Source organism: Drosophila simulans, chromosome 2L (assembly GCF_016746395.2).
Source record: "Drosophila simulans strain w501 chromosome 2L, Prin_Dsim_3.1, whole genome shotgun sequence".
Lineage (NCBI taxonomy): Eukaryota > Metazoa > Arthropoda > Insecta > Diptera > Drosophilidae > Drosophila > Drosophila simulans.
The window spans coordinates 14,816,962-14,840,561 of record NC_052520.2 but is presented as its reverse complement, the minus strand read 5'-3'; the positions used below and the strand labels follow the sequence as shown (position 1 = coordinate 14,840,561).

The 23,600-nt window shown below is 37.5% G+C and overlaps 3 protein-coding genes across 5 annotated transcripts; 1 reads left to right on the top strand and 2 right to left on the bottom strand.

Annotated features, from left to right (window-relative positions):
* Window positions 1-692: 692 nt before the first annotated feature.
* Window positions 693-23,331, bottom strand: LOC6732386 (gamma-aminobutyric acid type B receptor subunit 1). Of its 3 annotated transcripts, XM_039295743.1 has the most exons (17): window positions 22,250-23,330; window positions 18,378-18,632; window positions 14,277-14,411; window positions 14,025-14,195; window positions 13,747-13,963; window positions 13,377-13,542; window positions 13,070-13,313; window positions 12,862-13,011; window positions 9,991-10,133; window positions 9,805-9,928; window positions 9,620-9,736; window positions 9,357-9,564; window positions 9,040-9,296; window positions 8,841-8,978; window positions 3,206-3,389; window positions 3,013-3,080; window positions 693-2,756 (listed from the first exon to the last, which is right to left on the bottom strand). In XM_039295743.1, exons 2-16 carry the CDS (start codon window positions 18,627-18,629, stop codon window positions 3,040-3,042), a joined length of 2,547 nt encoding a protein of 848 aa, XP_039151677.1. In that variant the 5' UTR covers window positions 18,630-18,632; window positions 22,250-23,330; the 3' UTR covers window positions 693-2,756; window positions 3,013-3,039. The 3 variants fall into 3 exon arrangements, with proteins under 3 accessions (XP_039151677.1, XP_039151680.1, XP_039151681.1); XM_039295746.2 differs by lacking the exon at window positions 3,013-3,080; XM_039295747.2 differs by lacking the exons at window positions 693-2,756; window positions 3,013-3,080; window positions 3,206-3,389 and adding an exon at window positions 7,606-8,764 and having other exon boundaries at window positions 22,250-23,331.
* Window positions 8,007-8,582, top strand: LOC123327473 (angiopoietin-related protein 6). The gene has a single exon (XM_044923893.1). It carries the CDS (start codon window positions 8,007-8,009, stop codon window positions 8,580-8,582), a length of 576 nt encoding a protein of 191 aa, XP_044779828.1.
* LOC27208338 lies at window positions 10,165-12,852 on the bottom strand. Its single transcript, XM_016183931.3, has one exon. The coding sequence runs from the start codon at window positions 12,815-12,817 to the stop codon at window positions 10,205-10,207; it is 2,613 nt and encodes an 870-aa protein (XP_016025035.1). The 5' UTR covers window positions 12,818-12,852; the 3' UTR covers window positions 10,165-10,204.
* Window positions 23,332-23,600: the final 269 nt, after the last annotated feature.

Sequence of the window (23,600 nt, the reverse complement as noted above, 5' to 3'; positions counted from 1 at the left end):
AAACAAGCAGAGCTTTAAGCTCAGTGCACAGATGTTATAATCTGTTATAATCTGTTATACCAAATGCCCAGCTGCAAGTTAATGGTTATTGCGATGGGCTGGGACTTAAAATTAGCAACATAACCGGAAGGAAGCTCTGGAATTCACTTGGTAATACTTTAAAAATACTTTTTTGCTCGCTCGAATAAAATCAATCGAACAGTGAACCTCGTTTTCAGTTGGTAACTAATGGGTCAATTATTGCATTAATAAATATAACAGAATGGAATTTAATTTTTGTATTTGAAATAAAATAATATTGCCAAAGCCTTTACATATTTAAAATAATTTTAAGAAATTTTCATATAATAATTATTAAACTGCATAAACAGTTCAAACTCTGATTTATGAATAAAGGTTATTGATTCCCTCATTTAAAATGCAGCACGAGTGGGATGCGAAGTAAATGTTTGTTGCTTTTAAGAACGATTTGCATTTTAAGAAACGAATTTGTGGACAACGTCTGATTATTGAGTTTGAAAATTCAAAAGCAAATGAACTTGAAATTTAAAAATGTTACCTTTAAATTAAGCCTAAGAACTTTTAACGTCTTTAAAGGTACATAAATACATCTTAAAACCCACAAATAAGACTAATAAACTAATATATGGCATAAACATTAGCCAACCAACACAATAAATAAAAGTGATATATTTGTTCAATTCTGTTTTGTGTTTTTTATTCAGTAAAATTCTCATTTATTCCGTTTTATTAAACTTTAAATTAATTCGTTAGTGTTACATTCATAAGAACATACCGAGTTTTTCATTACTTTGACCATTTGTTTTTCCTGCATATTGCTACCATTTTGTCGTGGTTCATATTTAATTTGTCACTAACAGTAGAATTTCACTTGCTTGTGTGTTTCCATTGAAATAATTCTGGATTTATTTAACCTTTGCTTTTTCTATTTACTCGTATTTTTACAACAATATTAGCTTGGCTAAACTGTGTCTTACTTGGCTAGAAGTTCTTCAATCGGCTGTGATTCGAGGACAAAAGCAAATAATTGATTCGGATTTGAAAATTCAAAAAATAAATGTCGATTACTTGTTGCATTTGTAGATTTGGTTGCTGTTTGTGGCTGTGTTCAATTCTGTGTTTTTAGGAGGCGCAGCTAAATGCTCTATATACAATATACATGATCTCGAGTTACACGTCTACCCTAACAGCGTTCCCTATATGTATGGTATGAAATACAATCCAATTAAACTACAAATTCCAACGACTCTTAACAAATGTACTAGAGATGTTCTTTGCCATGTGTAAATTTCATATATATATTTCAATATTTATATATAATCATTGTTAATCGTGTGTATAGTATTCATTTCATTTGCTTGGTTTTCCTTTCTTTTTTTAACGGCTTAGATTTTAAAGTCTTTCATTTCGTAGGAATTTGATGTTGTCTATGTATGTTTCTTATAGCACTTTTTGTGATGGATTTCCTTTTTATAATTCCATTTTACTTGGATGTGAGTGAGTTTGAATTGAATTTGAATTGAAAAGATTCGATTTCGTTGAGGGGTGAGTGAGTGATAGTATGTTATGCATGTGACTAAGTTAATCATTTGTCAATAGGGTTCAGTTTAGTTTTAGTTTAAATAAAGTCAATTCCTATATAACGACGTCCTCAATTATGCTCGGTCTCTCCTCGGTTCCTGTGTATAATATATATACTTTATAAATGCGATTTTAGAACTTACAGTAGGTTCAAAAATGTCTCATTACCATTTAATTTGTCTATGTATAACAGTACATAAAAATTAAAACGTTCCTTGAGCACTCAGCATCCCATCCATAATATAATATATTAACTTTTGATGCTACACTAGTCTAGGCTAAATGTATACATATCCTTTCATTATCTAATATTTGCTAGACTTTTCATTCGATTTGTGCTTTTTTACGATTTGCTGAAATGTAAACTATTAAAACTTTTATCGAGTGCACATTTACACCTCACATACACACACATGGATCTATACAAAGTGCCTAAAGCTAACTTAGCTAACATATTTGGGAACCAAACCGATTATCCTGTCGAGAAGGACAAGATTCCCTAGTTTGATTCCCGGAGTCTAGGAGTTTGGTTTGTATTGCCGCGACCTGGTTGAGAAAAGACACGTACACATAAATAAAAACTAAGAATCGGGAGAAGGCCGCCTTTTCTATGTAGATTTACTATGTTTAAGTAGAAAGAGCTCTAGGAGACAGCGCTGAGCAAATGAGGTTCGAAAGTATAATTCGTCTAACTCAAAAACAGTATTTACTAAAAACAAAAACAACAAGTTGTCTTCCCTACACCTGCATTTAAAAATGACTAACTTTAACACGATCTTTTCGTAATGAATTCTCTTGATTTGCTAGTATTTTTTTTTGGTTTCTGTGTTGCAACTTTAAAGCCTAACAATTCGCTTTGTTTAGATGCTAGTGTCGATTTTTTGTTTGTTTTCTTTTAAGTTAAAATTACTTCGTTTTCAATATTAATGCTAAACACGTTTAAGGTACAATACATATTTCATTATTCTACAAAATTGCTGCTACCAATTCACTTATTTAGCTCAGCTTAAAGTTGATACAAAGTTCTTTAAGTACGTGTTTGTTTAAATCCATCTTCCGTTAGCATCATTATTTGCATTTCATATCTTTTGTATAATTCACCTATCACGCAAAGGAAATTGACAAGTTTTTTCATGTACGATGCTCATGAGTATCTGCAAGATAGATATATTATGAATTAGTATTTATAAAATTTAGATTTTCTAAAGTGTGATCTAAAACATCTTGCTAAAATGTGAAACAGGTGCAAAAGCAGTGATATTTATTAAAAAAGTGCAAAAGTGCTGAAAATACAAAAAAGTGCTTAAGATACATATGCAGAAAAGCTATTGACATTCCAAAAACTGATAAATTGCCTTTGGTTTTATGTGCGAGAATCGAGTTTACATAGCGTTAGCATAAGCAAATAACCTTTGAACTCCATTTATATTGTTGTTCCTAATCAATTGTGTCAATGCCGACGAATAGAGCTAAGATTTCTAGTTAAAATCGAGAACATAACGATTAAGAACGTCAAGCTAAACCAACGTAACTAGTATCGATTACCACATGCAACTGGCTAGGGGGCAATTGGGATGCATAGTTCCCTCCACCAGATACTCACCTTGTGTGATTGCGAGTGTGGCTGCGGGCGTGGCATGTGCGGATGATGAGTTGATGAGGGAAGCGGGCTGCGAAGTTGTTGCAACGGCGGCGGAGGCGGCACCTGTTGCACCATTCAGTTCTGTGCCCTTGGCGTCGCCCCGCTCCACCAGCCGCTGTCGCAGGACTCGAATCTTTTCCTCCTTCTGCAAGGGGAAAGAGGAAGTTTAATAAAGATTCGATTTGAAAATGATTAAATCAATGTTTATTAATTTAATTATTTAATTTATTTGTGCTTTATCCCTTATATATATATGTACATTTCATTAAAGCTAATGGTATAATTAGGTATTTACAGTGTTTAGCTAAGGCTTTCATCTGAAATATTTATTAATTATGTCTAGTTGACCTGTTTTTAGTTTTTTGTATAACAATATTTATTATTTATTAAGGAAAACAAGGGAGAAGAAAAACCTTAATTGACTTACAACTAACTTAAAAAAACTAAGACTTGAAACAAAAGATTGTTAATATTGTATTTTTTGTTGAACTTTTTGTACACCTACTTTTATATGTAGGTACTTAGTGTTTGTGTAATAAGGTAAGTTCATTATTAATTTTAACAGCTTGTTTTGGCATATTTGAAGTTTTTTGATATGAGTTTGAGCACATCTACCCCAAACAGGTGACCCATACATTAATATTGGATTAAAAATTGTTTTAAAAATTATGATCTTATTGGATATTGATAGTTTAGATTTACGATTTATTAGAGGGTACAGTGTGCAAATAATTTTATTGACTTTCATAATTGTGTTGTTGATGTGGTATTTAAATGTTAGTTTTTTATCAAAAATTATACCCAAATATCGAATGTTGTCAACCCATTGTATTGGAGAGTCTAGTATTCGCAACTGTCTATCAGGAAGATAACGAGGTTTCCTTCTTTTTGTAAAAAATATAGCATTCGTTTTATTAGGGTTAATTTTAATTTTCCATTTTTTGTAATATATGTCTAATTCATTTAAGTAACTCTGCATGGATTGATTTATCTCGCTGTACGAGAAACCAGCACTGTAGACAGCGGCGTCGTCAGCAAACAGTGAAAGTACACAGTTTGTGGCTTGTGGAATATCGTGTGTAAAAATATTAAACAATGTAGGTCCTAAGACAGAACCCTGTGGCACACCTGCATTTAAAATTCGTCTAGCAGATTGACTACTGTCCAAATTAACGCTAAAGTATCGATGTGTCAAAAAATTTTGAACTATTTTAATGAGGTATATGGGAGTTCCAATCATCTTTAGTTTGTGCAACAGTCCGTCATGCCATACAGTATCAAATGCAGCCTCAATATCAAGTGTAACCAGCCCTACAGATTGTTTGGATTGGATACTTTCTTTAATATAATTTCTTAGTTTTAAGGTCGGCAGTATGGTATTTAGACCATTTCTAAAACCATACTGTACCGTTGGTAGTGTGTTGTGTATGTCCAAAAATTTCACCAATCTCAATTTAATTAATTTTTCCAGAATCTTGGACAATCCGCTTAATAGGCTTATTGGTCGGTAGCTTTCAGGGTTATCAGGAGGTTTTCCTGGTTTGAGAATTGGAACTATTTTTGCTATCTTCCAATCCCGTGGGAAATAGCCTGCCTGAAGACAGTGATTGGCAATGTTAACAATATGATTAATGGCGCTTGTAGGAAGGTTTTTCAAGGATATATTAGGTATTCCATCAATTCCAGGAGATTTTCTAGTATGGAGAGCTTTTACAATTGAAAAAACCTCTGGATAAGTGACTCTACAAATTTCTGCGATGTTGTTTGGGGTTTCAGCTATAGATTGTAAAGATATTTTGACTTGGTCAATTGTATTTTGGTTTGAATATGAATGTGTCAGATTATGCTTCAGTTGAAAGACATCAGCAAGAATATTCGCTTTTTCTTTTCCAGAAGCGTATATTTCATCAGCTTTACTTAGACACGGAATAATTTGTTTTCTTTTTTTAATTGCTTTGGTTATATTCCAAAAGGGTTTGCTGCATTTATCCAGCTTTTGAAGTTTATTGTTCCATTTTGCATTATTATAAATGAAAAGCTCTTTTCGTATGATGTAATTTAAATGATCACATCTTGATTTTAATAATGGATGACGTGACCTAAACCATTGTCTTTGGATAATATTTCTTGTTTTAAATAATTCAGTTATATGTATAGGGAGTGTAAGCTTGGAGTGATGTATAGGTTTATGAGGGACTGCTTTAAGAAAGGCATAATTGATTACTCTAGTGAAAGAGCCGATTAAATTATCAATATCCAAAGTCGATATCTGTGAGCAGTTGACAACCACCTCTTCAACCATCAGCCTTTCATTTATAATTCTCTTAAAAAGCGCCCAATTTGCCCTTCCCAAAATCGGATATGTTTTTACATTGCGCATAAAATTTGTAGAGTATTTAATAACCACTGGTAGGTGATCAGAGGAAAGCTCTTGCATTACTGCTGGATTAGCCAGCTGGTTAGGGATATTAGTGAGGCATAGGTCCAATGTTGATGCTTTTGCTTTGTGGTTATGCGGAATATATGTGGGTTGCGTAGGGTACAAAATACTGAATTTTCCCAGATCTGAAAGTTCATTGAGAATTTTGCCCCAACCATTGGCTCGGGTACACTTCCATGCTCTGTGGCGCGAGTTGAAGTCCCCGCAAATTAGAAAATTTCCATTTATTTGTGAGATCTTAAGGAGATCAGATCTATACAAACTTTTTAAATGATTATGGTCCCAAGATAAGTCACATGAACTAGGAATACATTTTGAAGTATTTCCAGCAAAGTAAATAGAGTAAATTTTTAGACTGGAATTAGAGTCAGTGTTGATTTGTATACCTACATTTTCAATAACATGACTTTTAATGCAGGGTATTTGTTCATGTATCAATGTGTTACTAACTGCAATGGCAACGCCGCCTCCCCTACTTTCCTTCCTGTCATTTCTGTATATAGTGTATTCGGGTATATTAAAACGGTCACTATGAGTCAGCCACGTTTCATTTATAAGTGCTATGTGAATGTGATTATTTTCTAAGAACTTGATTAGTTCTATACGTTTGTTTCTAACGGCACGAGCATTCCATGCCATAATATTCAAATTATCAATAAAATTATTTATTTGTGTAAACATACTTAATCGCTAACTGAGAAATTACTTGAAATTGCTCTCCCTTATTGGAGCATTCATTAAGTCTTGTTATTAATTCAGACAAAAGAGAATTTATCTCTTCACATGAAAAGAGATTAGTTTCATTTGTGATATTTGCTTTGGGATTAGGCAAAGTATGAATATTGGTGAGTGCATTACTATAGCTACCAAAGTTGAGTTGTTGCACTCTCTTAGTTTGAGTAGGCAATGAGATCTGGGGTTGATTTCCAAAGAGAGCAGATGGAGCGATGTGTTGCTTAGAATTCCTCATTCCATGAGCTTCCAAGTTATTTCTTCCAATGCGTTGTGATGAGCGTTTGGAAAGTAAATTGAGATAAGAAATTCGGCATGGGCATGTCAGTTCTGTCGATGGATGGTCGCCTTTACAGTTAGCGCATTTTTTGTTGTTTACGTCCATACATACGGCAGTCTGGTGTGATCCAGCACAATGGGCACATGATGTTTTAACTGAACAATTATTTGATCCATGTCCAAATAGTTGGCAATTGTAGCATTGAGTAATTTTATTCTGCAATTTCACTTTATACTCCCAGCGTACTTTAGTGTGGTTGACATACATAAAGTTTTTGCGCAGTTCCTTTACTGTGATACTTTTGTTTACGAAATAAACAATGTACAGTAATAATTCATGATCAGACTTAGTTTTCTTTTCCACAATTTTGACTTCGGTGCATTGTAATCCTAGGTTTTGTAGCATGGATTTGACAGTTTCAATTGGTAGTTTATCCAGCCCGGATAAAATGGCTTTGTATGGCTTGTTTGATCTAGTATCGTACGTGTAGAACTCACAGTTATGTTCCTTGAGTTGGTTACAAGCTGCATTGAAACAGTCCATATTTGGTAAAAATATTTTAATTCCAATTGAGATGGTTTTAATAAAGTAATCATCAGTTTTAATTTTAGCCATTAGCTCGTGTACAAATTTTGTATTTTGTTTAATTAATGTTATAGGAGGTGGTTTGATTATTATTTCATCAAGTGTGTCCGTTTCAATAGGTTTATCATCATTATCATCGTCTAAAGTTTGTAGTGGACGAAAATAATTTGTAAATTGCTTGGAGCCCCGTTCGTTCTGGCGCTCCACTAGTGGTTTATTCCTTTTAGTACGCATTTTTTCAACGGCAGATGCTTCAGCATCACCAATTGCATCACTTGAACGTTTGATTGTAGTCCTTTGCGAATATCACAATTAAAGAAGAAAACAGAAAATATCTAATGTACACCAAAATGTTCTCAGAGAGAACAGAAGATAACGATCGCAGCGTTCAATTTTTACAACCGCGTTCGACAAGAGCTAGTCGAAGACAAATCAATGTTTATAAAACAATAAAAACCACAAATAAGCAAAACAAACAAACAGTTAAACAATAAAAATGTAGTTTTTTATTTTAAATTTTAAAAATTCTAAAAACAAGTGTCCATTCACTATTTTGTAATCCATTTGCCTAAATGTCGACCTAAATAGAATAAATGTATATCAAGCAATGCGGTCAAAGGTTGCAAATTGAGTTTCTATTTAAAACCACAAAACTGCGTTCCCCTTTTAAATAGCAGATATGTGTAGATATATTTCAGTAAACCACCGATCTTCTATCAGCACGCATGTTGAGTAAAATGAAATCGTTCTTTGTTGTACTACTTTTATGGACTTTTCTGTTTGAAGTGGGTCAGAGTTCACCTCACACGTGTCCTAGTGGCAGTCCAAATGGAATTTACCAGCTGAAGCTGCCAGGAGAAGAACCTTTCCAAGTGACCCAGTGCAAAACGACGGCCAGAGATTGGATTGTCATTCAAAGACGACTAGATGGAAGTGTTAATTTCAATCAATCGTGGCTTAGTTACAAAGATGGATTTGGCGATCCGAATGGCGAATTTTTCATCGGTCTGCAGAAGCTTCACCTGATGACTAGGGAACAACCACACGAGCTTTTCATTCAATTGAAGCATGGTACTGGCACTACAGTATACGCTCACTTTGATGACTTTCAAGTGGGCAGTGAAACTGAATCATACAAACTGGAATGGGTGGGAAAATATTCTGGAACAGCTGGCGACTCACTTAGATACCACGTAAATAAAAGGTTCTCCACTTTTGATCGTGATAATGATGAATCTAGTAAAAATTGTGCAGCCGAGCATGGTGGTGGTTGGTGGTTTCACTCTTGTTTATCAAGGTAATGAAATTAAATTAAAATTGCATATATAAAATGTTTCTAATTATATAATAATACTTCATATTACAGCTCGCTAAATGGACTTTATTATAGAGAAGGTGAAACAGTCATGCTGAATGGAATTCACTGGGGCCGTTGGAAATTCCAATCCTTAACTTTTGTGCAAATGATGATAAGACCGAAATACTTTTAGATTAACGTTAAACAAAAAAATTAAATAAAATAAATTTTTATTAAGTTAATCCACCATAACTTAGCATACCTGTGTTATTAATCGTTGCAATTCCTCATTTTCGGTAACAAGTTTCTGATAGCGTTCTTCGTCCTCCTTCGATATGGCTGAATCGGGATTGTATTTCGATTCGGCCTTATCCTTCGGATGACGTATGACCTCAATGACCTGTGCGAATAGAGAGCATTACGAGTGTGCTACTTCATTTAAGCGCAGTGTAGTGACTGACCTTTGGCACAAATATCAGCAGCATGCTTAGGAAACAACAGAATATCACAGCTAGAGCAACGAAGGCAAAGGACGCGTCCTGTTGCGATGCAATGACCATGCCCACCGGAGCTGTTATCAGACAGAGGACGACCACGTTGTAGATGCTCATGCCCACATAACGCGAATCGTTGATCTGTTTCACTTTAATGGAGCGCGTCTCGTAGGCCAAAAAGAGGCCAAACACCAGGATTAGCCCCTTGAAGCCGTATACAAGACCTGCAAAAGTATATAAATATTATTATTAAATGATCCTAATGTATCGATATCACAACATACCCAACCACATGGAGTTGCGTTGACTTTCACAATGCTCAAGCTCTGGACGTATTTTAATATCATCAGTAGTAGATACTGGATCTTCGAGTGGGAATGTTTCGAGATAACGCTGCAGCGGATCAAAGATCTGCCATGAGAGTAATATCACTAAATCTATTGATAATAGCCCCGAAACCATGGTGTATAGCTTCCAAGGTTCCACTTTTTTCTGCAATTCCAAAAAGTGATTATATATAGTTTTTGTTAATTTCATTAAAACGCACCTTCGGGTCAGTTTTTGCTTTTGTTGTAAAACGATGCACACGCCAGACCTTGCTGAACATAGCACCGTATGCTAGTGTAAAACCGGTGGATAGTAACCAAGCCCGCGCTTGACATATCTGATGGATATTTTATATCAAATGAACTATCAAAAAATGAAGACAATTTTAAGGTAAAGAACTCGCACCTTTGGATACTCCTCGGGGCTGACAAAGCGTCCGTCGATGCCCAGTAAGATGACAGATATTAGACAGATGATGACACCGAATAACATGATCGTATTGCAAACGGGATGCGAGGATTGTATTACTCTACAAATTATATATCCCCAAGTTAGTTCTGCATGAGCACTACCAATAAAATAGGTAACTACCTTCTATGCTTATTCCATATATTAAAGATGATCAAGGCGAAGGCAACGAATATGCCACAACTGGATATTGTGCACATGCACACAAATAATGGCAAGGACACGGTGCGTAGAACATGGGTGACAATTGTGCGATCTTGAGGAACCTGGATTATAAATGTAATAAATAATAATAACTATGCTAGAAAATTTCCACATTTTATTAGAAAATTATATTTTATAAAGAGTAGTCGTGTCTGAGCAATTTCTCCACCCTCTCGCGATTTTCATTTGTAGCTAATAACACAAAAAACGAAACTTGGCCATAACCCTCCTTCCTATGATGTATATTCTTAGCCCAGATCTTGCAATTTATATGAACACGTTCATTTGCTTTCAGGTTTTTGATCTTTAGAGCCACGATTCGATTCACATCGTTTGGGCCGAAAAATGACTTTTTACCCTCGTTCGCAATATACTCGATTTTCTCTTCAATATCGGTGTATTCCATACTTATCGCCGGCTCTGGATGAAATTCAATCAAAACATTTGTATCTTTATCTGATCGGCATGTAATCCAAGTGCGATTCAAACGACCCTCCTCTGATGTTGTATTATCCAATAACCTTTTTAGGGCCGTAAATTCAACCTCATCGATCTTGGCTTTGACAAGCTCATCGGAATTGATGTAGGGTTCGGTCCTAAATCCTATAATCCGATTAACTTTTAGAAAAACACACGGTTCACCGCTTGGATAGCCAAACTTTTCATCCGCAGTACAAGTTCCAAAACGCGGATTCTTTCCATAGTCGCCGTATTTTTCCAGAAGAGCCATTATAGCAGCGTACTTTTCCATGACTTCTGTGCTGTTTCTAGGATCAAAGGATATCGTCTTGGGATTAGTTCGTGGTCCGATGGGAGTGAAACTAATAAAAGGTTGTGCCATCTTAATCATGGGTGCCTTTCTGGAAGCGTCATCTTTGATTAAATCGAACCAGGCCATGGAAAAGATAATGACAAACAAAATATATAAAACGGAAAAAACTAGTGTGTAGAGCCAATGACTTGGACGGCGTAATTTGTATTTTCCATGGGTTTTCTTGAAGAAAAGCCTGCGCCACTCCGTTCGGCCAGGAAAATGATATTCACAACCCTTGTAGTACTTTCGTCTATCTTCTTTGGTTGGCATCTTGTAGGGCCCATTTTCCGGTGGTGGATCCACAATCAGTTTGTTTAATTTCTTCCTATCAGTCTTTATGGTTTGCATGTAGATCACATCAGTTCCGTCGTCGATTGGCCAAAATGGCTTATCTGTGCTGGTTCCAATGTCCCTCAATTTGCCACTTTTGTGCACACGCATCTCGGCAATCGGTGGAATTATGATTTTTGGTAACACTTTGGTATTCACTCCAATTTCCCTTACCCGATCATCACTGTATCCTATATCAACGGGAACATCATCTGGTTCGGATTTTCGTTTATAATTCTTCCGCTGATTCTTTAGATTTTCAGTGGTTTGTCCAATGTCTCGGAATCTTCCATCATCATGGTATACTGCTTGGTCGTCACCTGCTGACTTGCTGGGAAGTGTTTTAATCTTGGATTTTCTGCTTATATCCGTATTTATTCCTATACATCTGTATTTCCTGTTTCTTTTGCCAATTTTAAGCTTTTGGAATTCTTGCAGAATCTGATCTTCTCCAGGAATATCAGGCGATGTCTCCGCGATCGGAAAAATCCAAGCTTTCTTTGCATCCAATTCGATCTCTGGTTCTGGGGCAGGTTTCTGTTCCTCGTCTTTTGTTTCCTCTTTGTTTTTATCTTCATCTTCGTCCTTACTCTCGTCTTCTGCACTTTCTTTGGAGCTTTTCTTCTCTTTCATTCTTTGAGCAAGACTAAAGATTTTTGTGATTGTGCCTATGTGTTTTACTAGTGCATTTTCATCATCATTACTTGCGTCTTCCATATATTTAACTTCTTCAACATGATGTTTGCTGGTTCCGGTGATCTTGGAACCCTTGACCTCATCGATGGTTTTATCATCTCTACGGGTCTTAAGAAATGCGTTAGTTGATTCGCGTTGCTCCTTAAGCTCCTTTAACTTCCCCATATTGATTATTTCCGCAAGCATAACAGGTCGTTCGTCCTCGTCATTCTGTGGCATTCGATAGCTACCTCGCATTGTCGCCGATCCAACTGAATCCAGATCGATCTCTTCCTCCTCACCTTCAAGACTAGAATGATACTCATTATTGCTGGGAAAACGACGTCGAAGTGTACTGTCTGGTTCCCAAGTTCGATTTTTTTCCGGCACGTCCTCGGACGATCGATCATAATCGATCATATCAGATAGATACTTTTCCCTATCAAATGAATCAAATGGCTCGCGAACTCGCCTCGTTGAAGATGGCTCATAAACTTTTTTTGCAACTGGCTGTTTTTTTGTGCGGCTAGATGGCTCCACTTTTTCATCGTCCGATTCTTTTAGAAGGGATTTTCCGGGTAGGGTCTTTACTAATATCTTTTGATCTTCTTTTGATGAACGGCTGCTTCTGTGTGCAGATTCTTTTTCAAATGATTTGGAAAAGCCTGGCTCTTCATTTTTTGCATCCTTCTGGTTTACTGTGTCTATACCTTCATTCGAAATTGACACCTTTTTCGGTTTTGGTGCCACCTTAGGACCTTGCTTAAGACTTACAGATGATATAGGCTCTTTGGATTCATCATTTTTCTCACTTAAGCTGGTTAATGATCTTCTTGTATTAGCCTCGTCCTTGGACGGATTTCCGTTCTCTTCCGGAACAGTCGATACATGCTTTGTCTTCTTTTGCTTCTTATCATCGTCCGACATTTTGATTATAGGATTGATTTCTCAACGCTGACTGATTTGCTTACCTTGCCACCAATCCACTGTTCAGTATTCAACCAGGATAGGTTATCCAACTGAGTATCGTAGTAACCCAACTTCTCGTACTTGCCGTCTATCATCTGTTCGATTTGTGTAAGAGCAATACGATCGCCCTGAGAACTGAATGCAACCACACCCTGCACATAAAAAATAAGTAACTAACTAATTATAATTAAATTAGATTCACAAATATACCGAGACACCCAAAAACTGTGTGGAGTTCATGGCAGCGTAGATTTCATCGGCAATCTCCTTGTCCGTATACGTAAAGTCCCTCAGGGATTTCTTCCCGTTTGTCAATCGTTCCATGGTCTTGTTGAAAGCCAAAGCCACACTCCACACTGCATCGTAGGCGAGTGGCGCCTCCTGATAGCCCTCCGGATAGCGATCGTGGTTAATGTCGTAACCCTCCTCGATAAGCGCCTGATTCAGTCGATGTCTGCGCGAAAAGAAGGCAAAATTAAGCATAAACTTTAGCAATCGATTAAGTAGTATTAGTTACCGAAATTCCTCTGCAGTCATTCCGGATATAGTTGTCTGATTGTTCTGATTCCACATGAGCGCTTCCGTTGTCAGATGTCCTTCGGCAGCTATTCGCATCTGCTCAACAGTGCAGGTGATGCCCTCCGCTTTCAGATTGACCTCGTACCAGTTGTCCTCGTACCAGCCTAAAAAATAAACAAAAAAGTGGTTTAGTTACAAGAAAAACAGGCTGTAAAATAAACTCTATAAAAGTATCTATGCAGATGAGATATGGGTTTAAAAATGCATATCCAGTTAAGTAGTATCTTTTAAAGATACCTTTTTATCTTTTAAGTTTAAAGTATAAGTTTAAGTATCTTTTAAAGGTTGAAGGTATAATTTGTACTTACCAATAAAGAACCATACATGAGCTCTACCATATAGCTGCTGCTTGTACATTTCGCAGAGCACCCTCCTGGCGGCCACCACGTAGAAGAGTCCCACAATGATGCGTGCATCCTGGCGTCGCAAATTGCGCACGGCGTCTGTTGGATCGGATAGAAATGATTGTCTAGTTACGATTTCAACGCCAGCCTCCATGCATCGATTCTCGAGATCCTCCACGGTCTGTTCATAAAGTGATTCCGAAGTTAATATCGAAATGTAGTTAGCTAGCATCGATACCTACCGATATAAAGACCTCCTCCGCCTGCTGCAGAATGGCCACCCGGGACCAGCCGAATTTCTTCATCAGCTTGATGCGCGTTGGATTGTGCACCGTGGCCGATGGATGGGTGCGGAATAGAGTGGGGAACCGCTTGCGATCCGAAAGAGCCGGACTCGAGGCTCCGTAGCAGAGCTGATATAGGAATATAAGTAAAGTATTTCGAGGTATGTATGTATATACCAGCCATGCTGGCGTTATGCAAATTTCACTTACCACAATTAGATTCCACATTTTGGCAGCCTCGGCTACAGTGGTGCACACCGTGCTGCATCCTGCCAGCAGCATCAGCTTTTGCGGTTTATTATAGAGCAGATTGTACATCACGCTGGCGCCCAAACCGGGCTCACACTGTGAATGAAAAGGGGGCGGGGGATGGGTACGGGATGGGGAGAGCGGAATTAGCCAAGTTGCCAAGAATACTTATACTCTCCTCCTTCGGTCTTCGATAAATATTCATAAACATGGGCGGATATGTAGGTTTTCGCTTGATGGCCAACGCGAAGTATTGATTATGATTATGCTAAGCAACGACGACCCTTCAGGAGTTATTAATAGCGAATTTCCTGTTATTTATGTGTCTGTCTTCATTGGATGATAATTATTGATATGATTAATTGGTTTTGTGATTCATGCGGGGCGTTTATGACATTGGCGTGGCTTTTAAATTGAATTTAATGCACACAATTGGCCCAGAAGGAATTTTCATCAACTCGCCCACTTTTCGCCAATATAATTGAAAACGAAAATTAATCAACTGGCATTTGGCAAGTTCTATTGAAAAACAAAAGCCGCTTATTTATAAACTTGCTGGCAGAGAAAATTAAAAACTATAATCAATCAATTTAATGACAAATTTGTAGCAATATTTATGTAGCTAGTTAAATTTCCCTATTCAAGTCCTGACTAATTTATGTCCCACCTGGTTGATATTTTTCCATTATGCTTTTCATTAATCCCCATGTCATAGCATTTATCAATTAAACAAGATTCATTCATGACAATGAATAATTCACGAAGGTGTGCCCCTCCCTTTCCCTCCCTTTCCCATGTGTGCATACGTGTGTATCCCCATCCACATTGGCCACATAAATGATTCATTCATTCAGTTATTCATTCTCGCATTCATTCATTTACATGGCAAACTCGTTTCCCTGTTCGGCGTTTCCTCTACTTTGGCCCAAAACCCCCGTTCTGACGACAATTTTCATATTTCTTACTTGGCTTGCGTGTAAACAACCATTCTAATTGGTTTTTTCTTTCATTTCCTTCTCATGTCCAGTCCCTGTTTATGCATAAGTATTATCCTGTTCATACTACTCCATCTATTCAGATCTGGGTGTGGGCTTCGCCTTTGGGTACCGAGGCATGCCACGATGTCCGCTCTAGTTTAATAGTTTCCCTTTGCGCTTTTCGTGGGCATGCTAATTTTATAGAACAACTAAGCAGCATAAACCTGATATACATAACTATAGTACTTTTAATATTAACAAAAAATAGCTAAATGATTTATGAATACAAAGCATATTAAGGAATATATTCATTGTACACAAAAAATATTCATGTGAAATTAAAACTCGCAGATTCGGTATATGCCTATTTATTTCAATGCCTTTACCATTATTTTTATCTTTTTATTAGTACTGCAATTGAAAATGTGAGTTTAAATAATTGAAAGCTTTGTTGTGATTTAATTAAACTTTAATTTAAAAAGAAAAGCAAAAACCTTTCGGGCGCACATATTTTTATCCCCACGCTATTAAATCAATTTCCGGCTTATTCCTAAAGCTTGACAACCGGTTTAAGCCATTTCAGTGTTTCGCATGAAGGCACTTAGCCGATAGAAAGTGACTGCTTTGCAAATGCAATAATGCGATTTTTCAACACTGATTTTTGGCCATTAAAAAAGTCAAAGTTAGATTTGAAATTCGCCACAATTTATTCACCTGTTCTGTGTGATCTTAAGCCGACCAGGGATTTCGCTTATTACAGGATAACCATGCTGCCTTGTTTATACATTTTTTTTGTTGAACTCTCAGTGCTTTTGTGCAGGATTCTTTGGGACATTTCACACATCAAAGTAGGTCAAGCAAAAGGCAGCGGCAAAGGCAAACATTGCGTGCGACCTTTGCCCCTTGTCGCTTGCCAAGTGACGTGGATGTGGGCGGGGTGGGAGTGAGTGTGGATGTGGATCTGCCGGAGGAGAAGGTGGCTGTGGGACCTGGAGATGGCAACTAATTATGCAGCATTTAACGGAAGCTGTTTGCCTAAGCCACAAACATAACGCGCCTGGCTCAGGCTCAGTCCAGCGAAGCGAACTGAACTGAACTGAACTCAACTAACCAGACCAGACCAGACCAGGACCAGATAGGAACAGAGATATGACCAGGGCTAGGACTTGGTTTACCTCTCCGGCTCTGTTCCTATCTATATGTCCGTATCTGGCTCGTAAATGGGTGTGTATATGTGTACATATGTATGTGGCCTAGGATATATGTAGTAGTAGTAGTGTCTGTCCCTCCTGGCAGCCTTGAATAAAAATAACTCAAATGATGAGCTACGGCTCGGCCGGGCCAAAGTGACCTCATTCAAAACTCAAAACAAGTAGTTAAGCTTTCGCTCACTTAAAACTAATGAGGTTCGCGCTTAAAAATAGGCAGGCCCAAAACAGCCGCCGAAGTAGTGGAAACCGCAACAACTGTACCGCAGACCCTTAAAATGTGAAATTCACAAAAAAAAAAGAAAATATGTGCGAAATATGAAAATGAATAAAGATAGTTGGTTTTGGTTTTATATGTAACTATGTATTGTATTAGAGATACGCGCCAAGGGGCATTGATAGCGCGCAACTTGGTTGGGAACTGGAAAACGGAAACTACATCGGTTACTGGCCATTTATTATGATGCATGAGCGTTTGGAGGGCGGGTATTTGTTTAATAGCTGGTTCGCTAAAAGCCAACAGAAGTTACAGAATCCACACAACTGGATACTATTGAAAAGTTGATTTATTGCGTGCCCCCATTCACTATTTTTACCATTTATAACGAATTTGACAGCTAAAAATATATTCAATGCTCTTAAATTTAGCTACAAAATGCAAAAATTGGTTAGTTTTGAGTAAGGATCAATAATAAATATAGGATCAATACTGTATTCACATTGATTATACCGATTTATTCAAGAAAAGCTTTTTTACAGAAGTTTAGTTCGTGCTGCTGGCATTAACGATAAAATGCGTAAAACTTTTGATTGCAAAAAGCAAGTTCAAAGTTTATAGGAAAAACTTTTACTTATTGATCTCATAGAAACTTTCTGGGAAATGAGAGATTTTCGCGTTGAAATAATTATAACTTACAAGATTAATGTAAATACATTTATGATTTAATGAACAACAGGCGACAGTTATTGGGCGACCTTGTTCGAGATATGTACACACATATTTTTCTTAATGCTAAATACCCTTTATCAATTACGAATCACGCGCATAAAAGCCCGATTAACCGAACTCAGCCAATTTAATTGCTGTTGGCCACGTTGCGAACGTGCTCCACTCCGAATCTCAATCGCAATTTATGTGCGGTCATTAAGCCGCGGCATTGCCAAATATTGTTGGACATGGCGGATTGTGCGGCGAATTCAATTTGTGGAACACACGCGCAGCAATACCCTTTAATGCGGCATAATAAAACTGTTTGTCCTTTGTTAACAGTGCCCAGCTCCAGTCCCAGCCGCTGCCTGATCCCCTGGAGAAATATGCTAATGAATGCCAGTGCTCAGCCAGCACTCCACTACTCATCAGTGAGCAGAAACAAAAACGAAACAAAATAAGTGGCACCCAAGGGTATGTGGCAGGGCAGCCGAGGAGGCAGCAGGGTTGCATATAAGTAGGGCTTATCGCTTTCCAACTTACTAGTGCACTGAGCGAAAATGCGAGAACAGAAGGCTCAAACAGAACTCAGTGCATCGGCAGTGGTTTCTGGTCAGGATTACAATTGCAGTGATATGGATCATAATGCAAACCATGTTTTGTGATACTTGGAAGTTCTTTTTATAGTTATTGGGTATATAATAAAGTTATAAATTGTATATATATTATGTATTGCATATATTGTATATTTACTATATTAGTTACCTATGAAAATTATAAAAAAGTTCAAAAATTACAATCAATTTTTATTCGTATTGAAGCCAGTTGAAGAGGAAACATAAAAAACTATTTGCGTAACGAACTTGGACTGTAGCACCATTGCATCGCATCAAATTCTCAATATCCTTAGGTATATATCGTTTTTTTTTTTAGTGTACTGTCTACTCACCTCGCTGTCGTTGCTGTGCAGGATGAGCTTGAAGCCCGGCAGCAGATTCGGCTGCTTGTTGACATCATCCAACGCCAGTCTTGCGGCAGGCATACACGCCTGCCCGCCCTGCCATCCTCCTTTGCCGGCTATCGGAAAGATGCCGCCGATGTGCAGTTCATCTGGCCTCCCGGCCACGCCCCCTTGCAGGTGCGGCGAGGCGATCAAACAAAGCAAAAATATCCAAAACGTAACAGCACCATCACTTGTCATATCCTGCAAGGCAAAAGGACCACAAACGTGAAACGTGAATCAGCAATGGAATCAGGACGAATAAAACGCTTGAAATGTGATTACCGAATTGGCGAGCGAACAAAATACAAATCGGGGAATACAAATACAAATACAAATAGAAATCGAAATATAAGAAGGACACGGCCAGGACGCTCGGAAAAAACAAGCCCACCAGCGATGGAAACCAAAGGAAACAAGAACGGTAAGGGGCCAAATGAAACCAAACCAGACCAGACCAGGCCAAAACCCAAAACCAAAACCAAAAGCGAGCGTCAAGCTTCGTTTTATGTGCCAAAGCAATTTTTATGACTACATGGGCAAACGTAAGCAATTTATACACTTCGTTGTCTCATCCTGCAGATGGGGTATACCAGATACTATGCGGAATTGGATGGCAATGAAATTATGAAATACAATTTTATATTAAATATTATATTAGAGGAAGTGGAAATTTATGTTGTATTTATATAACTTATTATTATTATTATTTATTTTATTTTTATTTATTAAAAAAAAATGTGATAAATAAATACTAAAAAGAAAAAAATCATCGTTAGTCTTTATATTTAAAAATATTGTTACCATTCGTTCATACATATTGCACTTTTGTTTCTTAAAATACACACACGTTAGTTGATAATTAAAGTTGATTTTGATTACCACTAAGCCAGTTTAGTTTATTTGTCTGCAATGTGTATTTTGCAATCGAAGGATGATAACTGATTTGTTTGATATAGTGGCCATTACTGAGGTGGCCCGAATAATCTGCCAATTCAAATGCTCTTCTCACAATAAATCTCGTCTAATAACGTTGAATAAGCATTTCAGTTCAAATAATCCACTTCATAAACGTGCTGATTTAAATTTTATTTCTGTTGCATACTTTTGGGTTATGTGTTTCCTTGTAGCTTAATGCGGAATTAGGCTGGAGATTTTCCTTCATTTGTGCGTATAACGTTTTAAAGGTTTAAGAGATTGAGCCAAAGCTTGTTTTTGTGTTCGTCTTAATGTATGCGCACATTTCTAAAGAAAATAACAAAATTTGGAAACAAAGCAAGCCGCCAGCAAATACATTATTAAAATTGAAATGAGTTGCATTTGATTGTACTTTTGGCTTAATTTGGTTATAAATGGGAAGAGAAATGTGGCAGAAAATTTCGATTGAATCAAATATAGAACGTGATTGACAGGAAAAGTCAATTTGCATTAGCTTAGGTCAGTTTCGGCTTTGACCTTGCTGACTAATCCAAACGAAAGCCAAATGCTTTTTATGTCCCCGCTTGCTGCAAATAATGGCTAACCACAAAAGTCCGAATTAGAGTTTCCCTAACATTTAAATTCATTGGAATTCCAGTTATCGAATTTCATTTTAATTAAGCAAATCTCATTAGGAAGCAAACTGCGGCCAATCCCATACTAATCCCAGGAAAATAGTTATCGCAATCCACATGAAGCCAAATCAAATCTGCAACAAATTCAATTGTTTGCGAACCGAATTGAACTTGGATTTAATAGTAATTGTCTCTTTGTCTAGCGTTTTCGTTTTATTCGATATCTGTGTGTGTGTGGTTTCTATTTAAGTTTTGATTTCGAAGCTTTTAAGCTTTGTTTCAATTGAGATTTGTCGAAACAAATAAATAAATAAGCAGTTTGTATTTTATTGTTTGTTTGTTGTTGTTGTGCCCTCACTTGGTTGTTGCTGTTCAATTTCCTTTTTTTTTTGTTCAGGGCAAGGGCATTTTGCGCTTCGGCGCCTGAGTTTTATGGCTTTTACCCGCCACGCCCCCGCCCGCCCCTTCATCTGTCCGCATCCCCTTTGGCAGTGTTCTAAACTCCTGCCAGCAATATTTTTCTATAAAAAAAAAGAAAAAACAGAATAGAACTTTTATGTGGGAGAAGCCTTTTTATCTCTGTGTCCTGCGTGTGCGAGGTACTCACACACACACCGATACATAAAACCATATAGGGCAACAAAAAAAAAAAAAATAACTTAAAGTATGAATTGTATTATATATTTTACCGTCAGCACGTTTCATAATTTATTAGGGTACTAAAATATTTAATTTAAGAGTGCCTTCCCGGCTGTTCTAGACATAATTTATCATATTAAAGAGTGGTTCTGATTGAAATCTGCTTGTAAGTGAATATAAAATAGATTGTACATTCGAAGATTTAAGTTTTATAATTTATAATCTTTTATAGTTGTAAAACTTTTAATCTTAAGTAAACAAAGCCTAGTTCCATTTGAAATATATCTTATTTCTCAACATATTTGTATTCTTGCATTTAAAATTTATAGAAAACTTAACTTGCATTAACATAAATAAATACTGCTGCTAATTTGCTAGGATTTATTGATTTAGTGTTTCCTTTCAGTTTCCATCGTAATTAGCCTATTAATCAACTCAACAAACAGTGCGTATACGTATTTTGAGGGTTGATTGCTCGACTTTAGTGGGTGATGAATGCGATGCAAGTCAGAAATCAACTAAAGTTTTTTTTTGTTTGAGGATGTAAAAAAATACAAAGCCATAATGTGGCGATGCCATTACCGGTTATTTGTGTTGCTTGGATGATGAATGACAGTTTTTCATGCACAAATACGCCGTGTTTTTTAGCATAAAACCTTTTTACAGTGTTTGCATACGAGCCGCGTGTGTTATTGAATGGAAATGCTGTCGGTATAGCACAAACATACGTACATATATGTATGTATGTATATGTACATCACCGCAGCGCCACTCCAAATTTGTTTGCCAGTTAATCGCACTGAGGCGCGTTAATCATGGCGGTGTGCTAAGAACGAATAAAAGGTGGTGCGGTGGGTGGTTTTGGTGGCTACACGGGGTGGCTCACTTAACTAAGGTGTGGTTGCAGATTTGGCGAGTTGACACCTTTGACGTAGAGTTGCCGCTGAAGAGGCGCTGATGAGAGGGGATGGTCGTCAAGGGGCTAACTTCCTAGTGACCTAGTTTACAAACCTTCGCACACACACACACACAGACTTAAAACATTAATTACGTCGGGAATTCTGCACAAATGCGACAAATGCTTCACTTCACTTCACTGCCTTCCCACCTGCTCTCTTCATCCCTACACAGAACAAAAAGAAGTGATCGTAGATGATGATCAGCTTGCTCTTCTTATAATCAATATAAAAAAGGATATAGACGCATTTTCAGATTCTATGAAAGATCTTTGCATTTTGGCGCTGAAAAACAAATACTTCATATATCAAATTTGTATTGAATAATAATTGTAACTATTTGTGATGATCACCAATCCGGGATATTATTTGAACTATTATCTTCCGTACTACTACCAATAAAGAACTATGTTTTATAGAAAAATCTTCGATCATCTAAATATTTGTCTTTTATTTGTACTCTTCAAATCATTTTAATTTCACTTGGCTTTAATCATACATCCATCTCTACTGACCATTCATCACCTAGAATCTTTGAACCATCAGAGTTTTCATTTTTTTGAGCATCCCTTGAAATTAGCTGCTCGCTTTTTTCAAGTGTATTCTCTCCGCCTCTCTTCGCGGCACTCTACACCTTTCTATTGCCATCTCGCTCACTTTACACTTCACTTACTTTGCGTATTGCCGTTTAAAAATGCGATGTTGCGGTTGTTGTTGTTGTTGTTTCCTGCTTTGCTACTACTGCTTCCTCTTCTTCTCGGTCTCCGCTTTATCCTTTGCCGCTGTTTTTGTCTCTGTCCTTGTCTGCTCCTTTGCTCCTTTGGCCGGTGCTTCAATTGTTTCATAAGACGCTTCTTCTTTTTCGCTGCTCCTTTCGCTTGGGCAGGGGCGTAGGGGGTGTTGGATGGAGGGGGTGCTGCCAAAGGGGGTCAGGGGCCAATTCAGTGTTTGTTGTTGATTTGGTTGTTGATGGTGTTGTTGTTGTTGTTGCTATTATCGCTGTCGCGGCGGCGTTGTTCAAACATAATTTGATGACTGCGCATTACAATCGATAATCCCGTGCACAAATGCAGCTCAGCACATCGGCATTGCCTTAAATCCATTTTAATGAGAACGGATCCCGATAATTCCGTAATCCCCAAATGATGGCAATTCCTTTGCAGGTCCTGCTGTCACTGCCTTTTTTTGCTGTGCTCTCTCCTCCCTTTCTTTTTTATTTTTTTATATATGTTTGTTGCACTTTCACAAATAATTCGAGAAAAAACTGAGACGTGAGGGGCGTGAGCTTTTTTTTTGTCAACTTTGTTTGAGTTTGCGGTGTGTTCTGTGTACTGTGCTATATGCTATATGCTATGTATATTACTTTGTACAACTTTTCTACATTATATCAGATTTACGTTGAATTCCTTATCAAACTAGTAAGCTTCTGGCTGTGAGGGGCATGAATTATTAATGTATTCGTTATATTTCACTTGCTTTCTAGCTGTAACACACTTCACTTTATCAATTCCCGCACCGTAATTCCATTTAACGCGTATTTCTTTGCAGGTATTCAGTTCTGCGGGAGTTATATTTTATGCACAGAGTGGTGTTTTCGCTCCTGCTCCTTATTTGTCTATTTTTTGTACAGACTTTTTCGCATTGTATTCGGGGGATGAGACGCGAGAGGCTCCTGCTGTGTTCGTTGTGTTCCACATGTATCCGACGACTGGAACTCCATGACTGACATTTACGTTTTCGCCTCGCCAGGACGAAAGCTTAGAGCACGGGAGCTTTCTGGTGGGAAAGCTCGTGCTTCCGCTTTTCCAGTTGCCAAGTCAAGTCGGGTTTTTTGAAGTTTCGCTTTTTCAGTTTGCTGGCCAAGTCGAAAGTCGCGAAACTCTCCGGGCAATTACGGTTACTTTGTGGGTGGTGGTAGCGGGGGTAGCGGGTGTAGGGGGTGGTAGTTGGACGGTAATTGGGGGTTGGGCGCAAGGACGAGGGCGGGCTTAAGGACACCGGTTTTATAGAGTTGTCAAATGGCC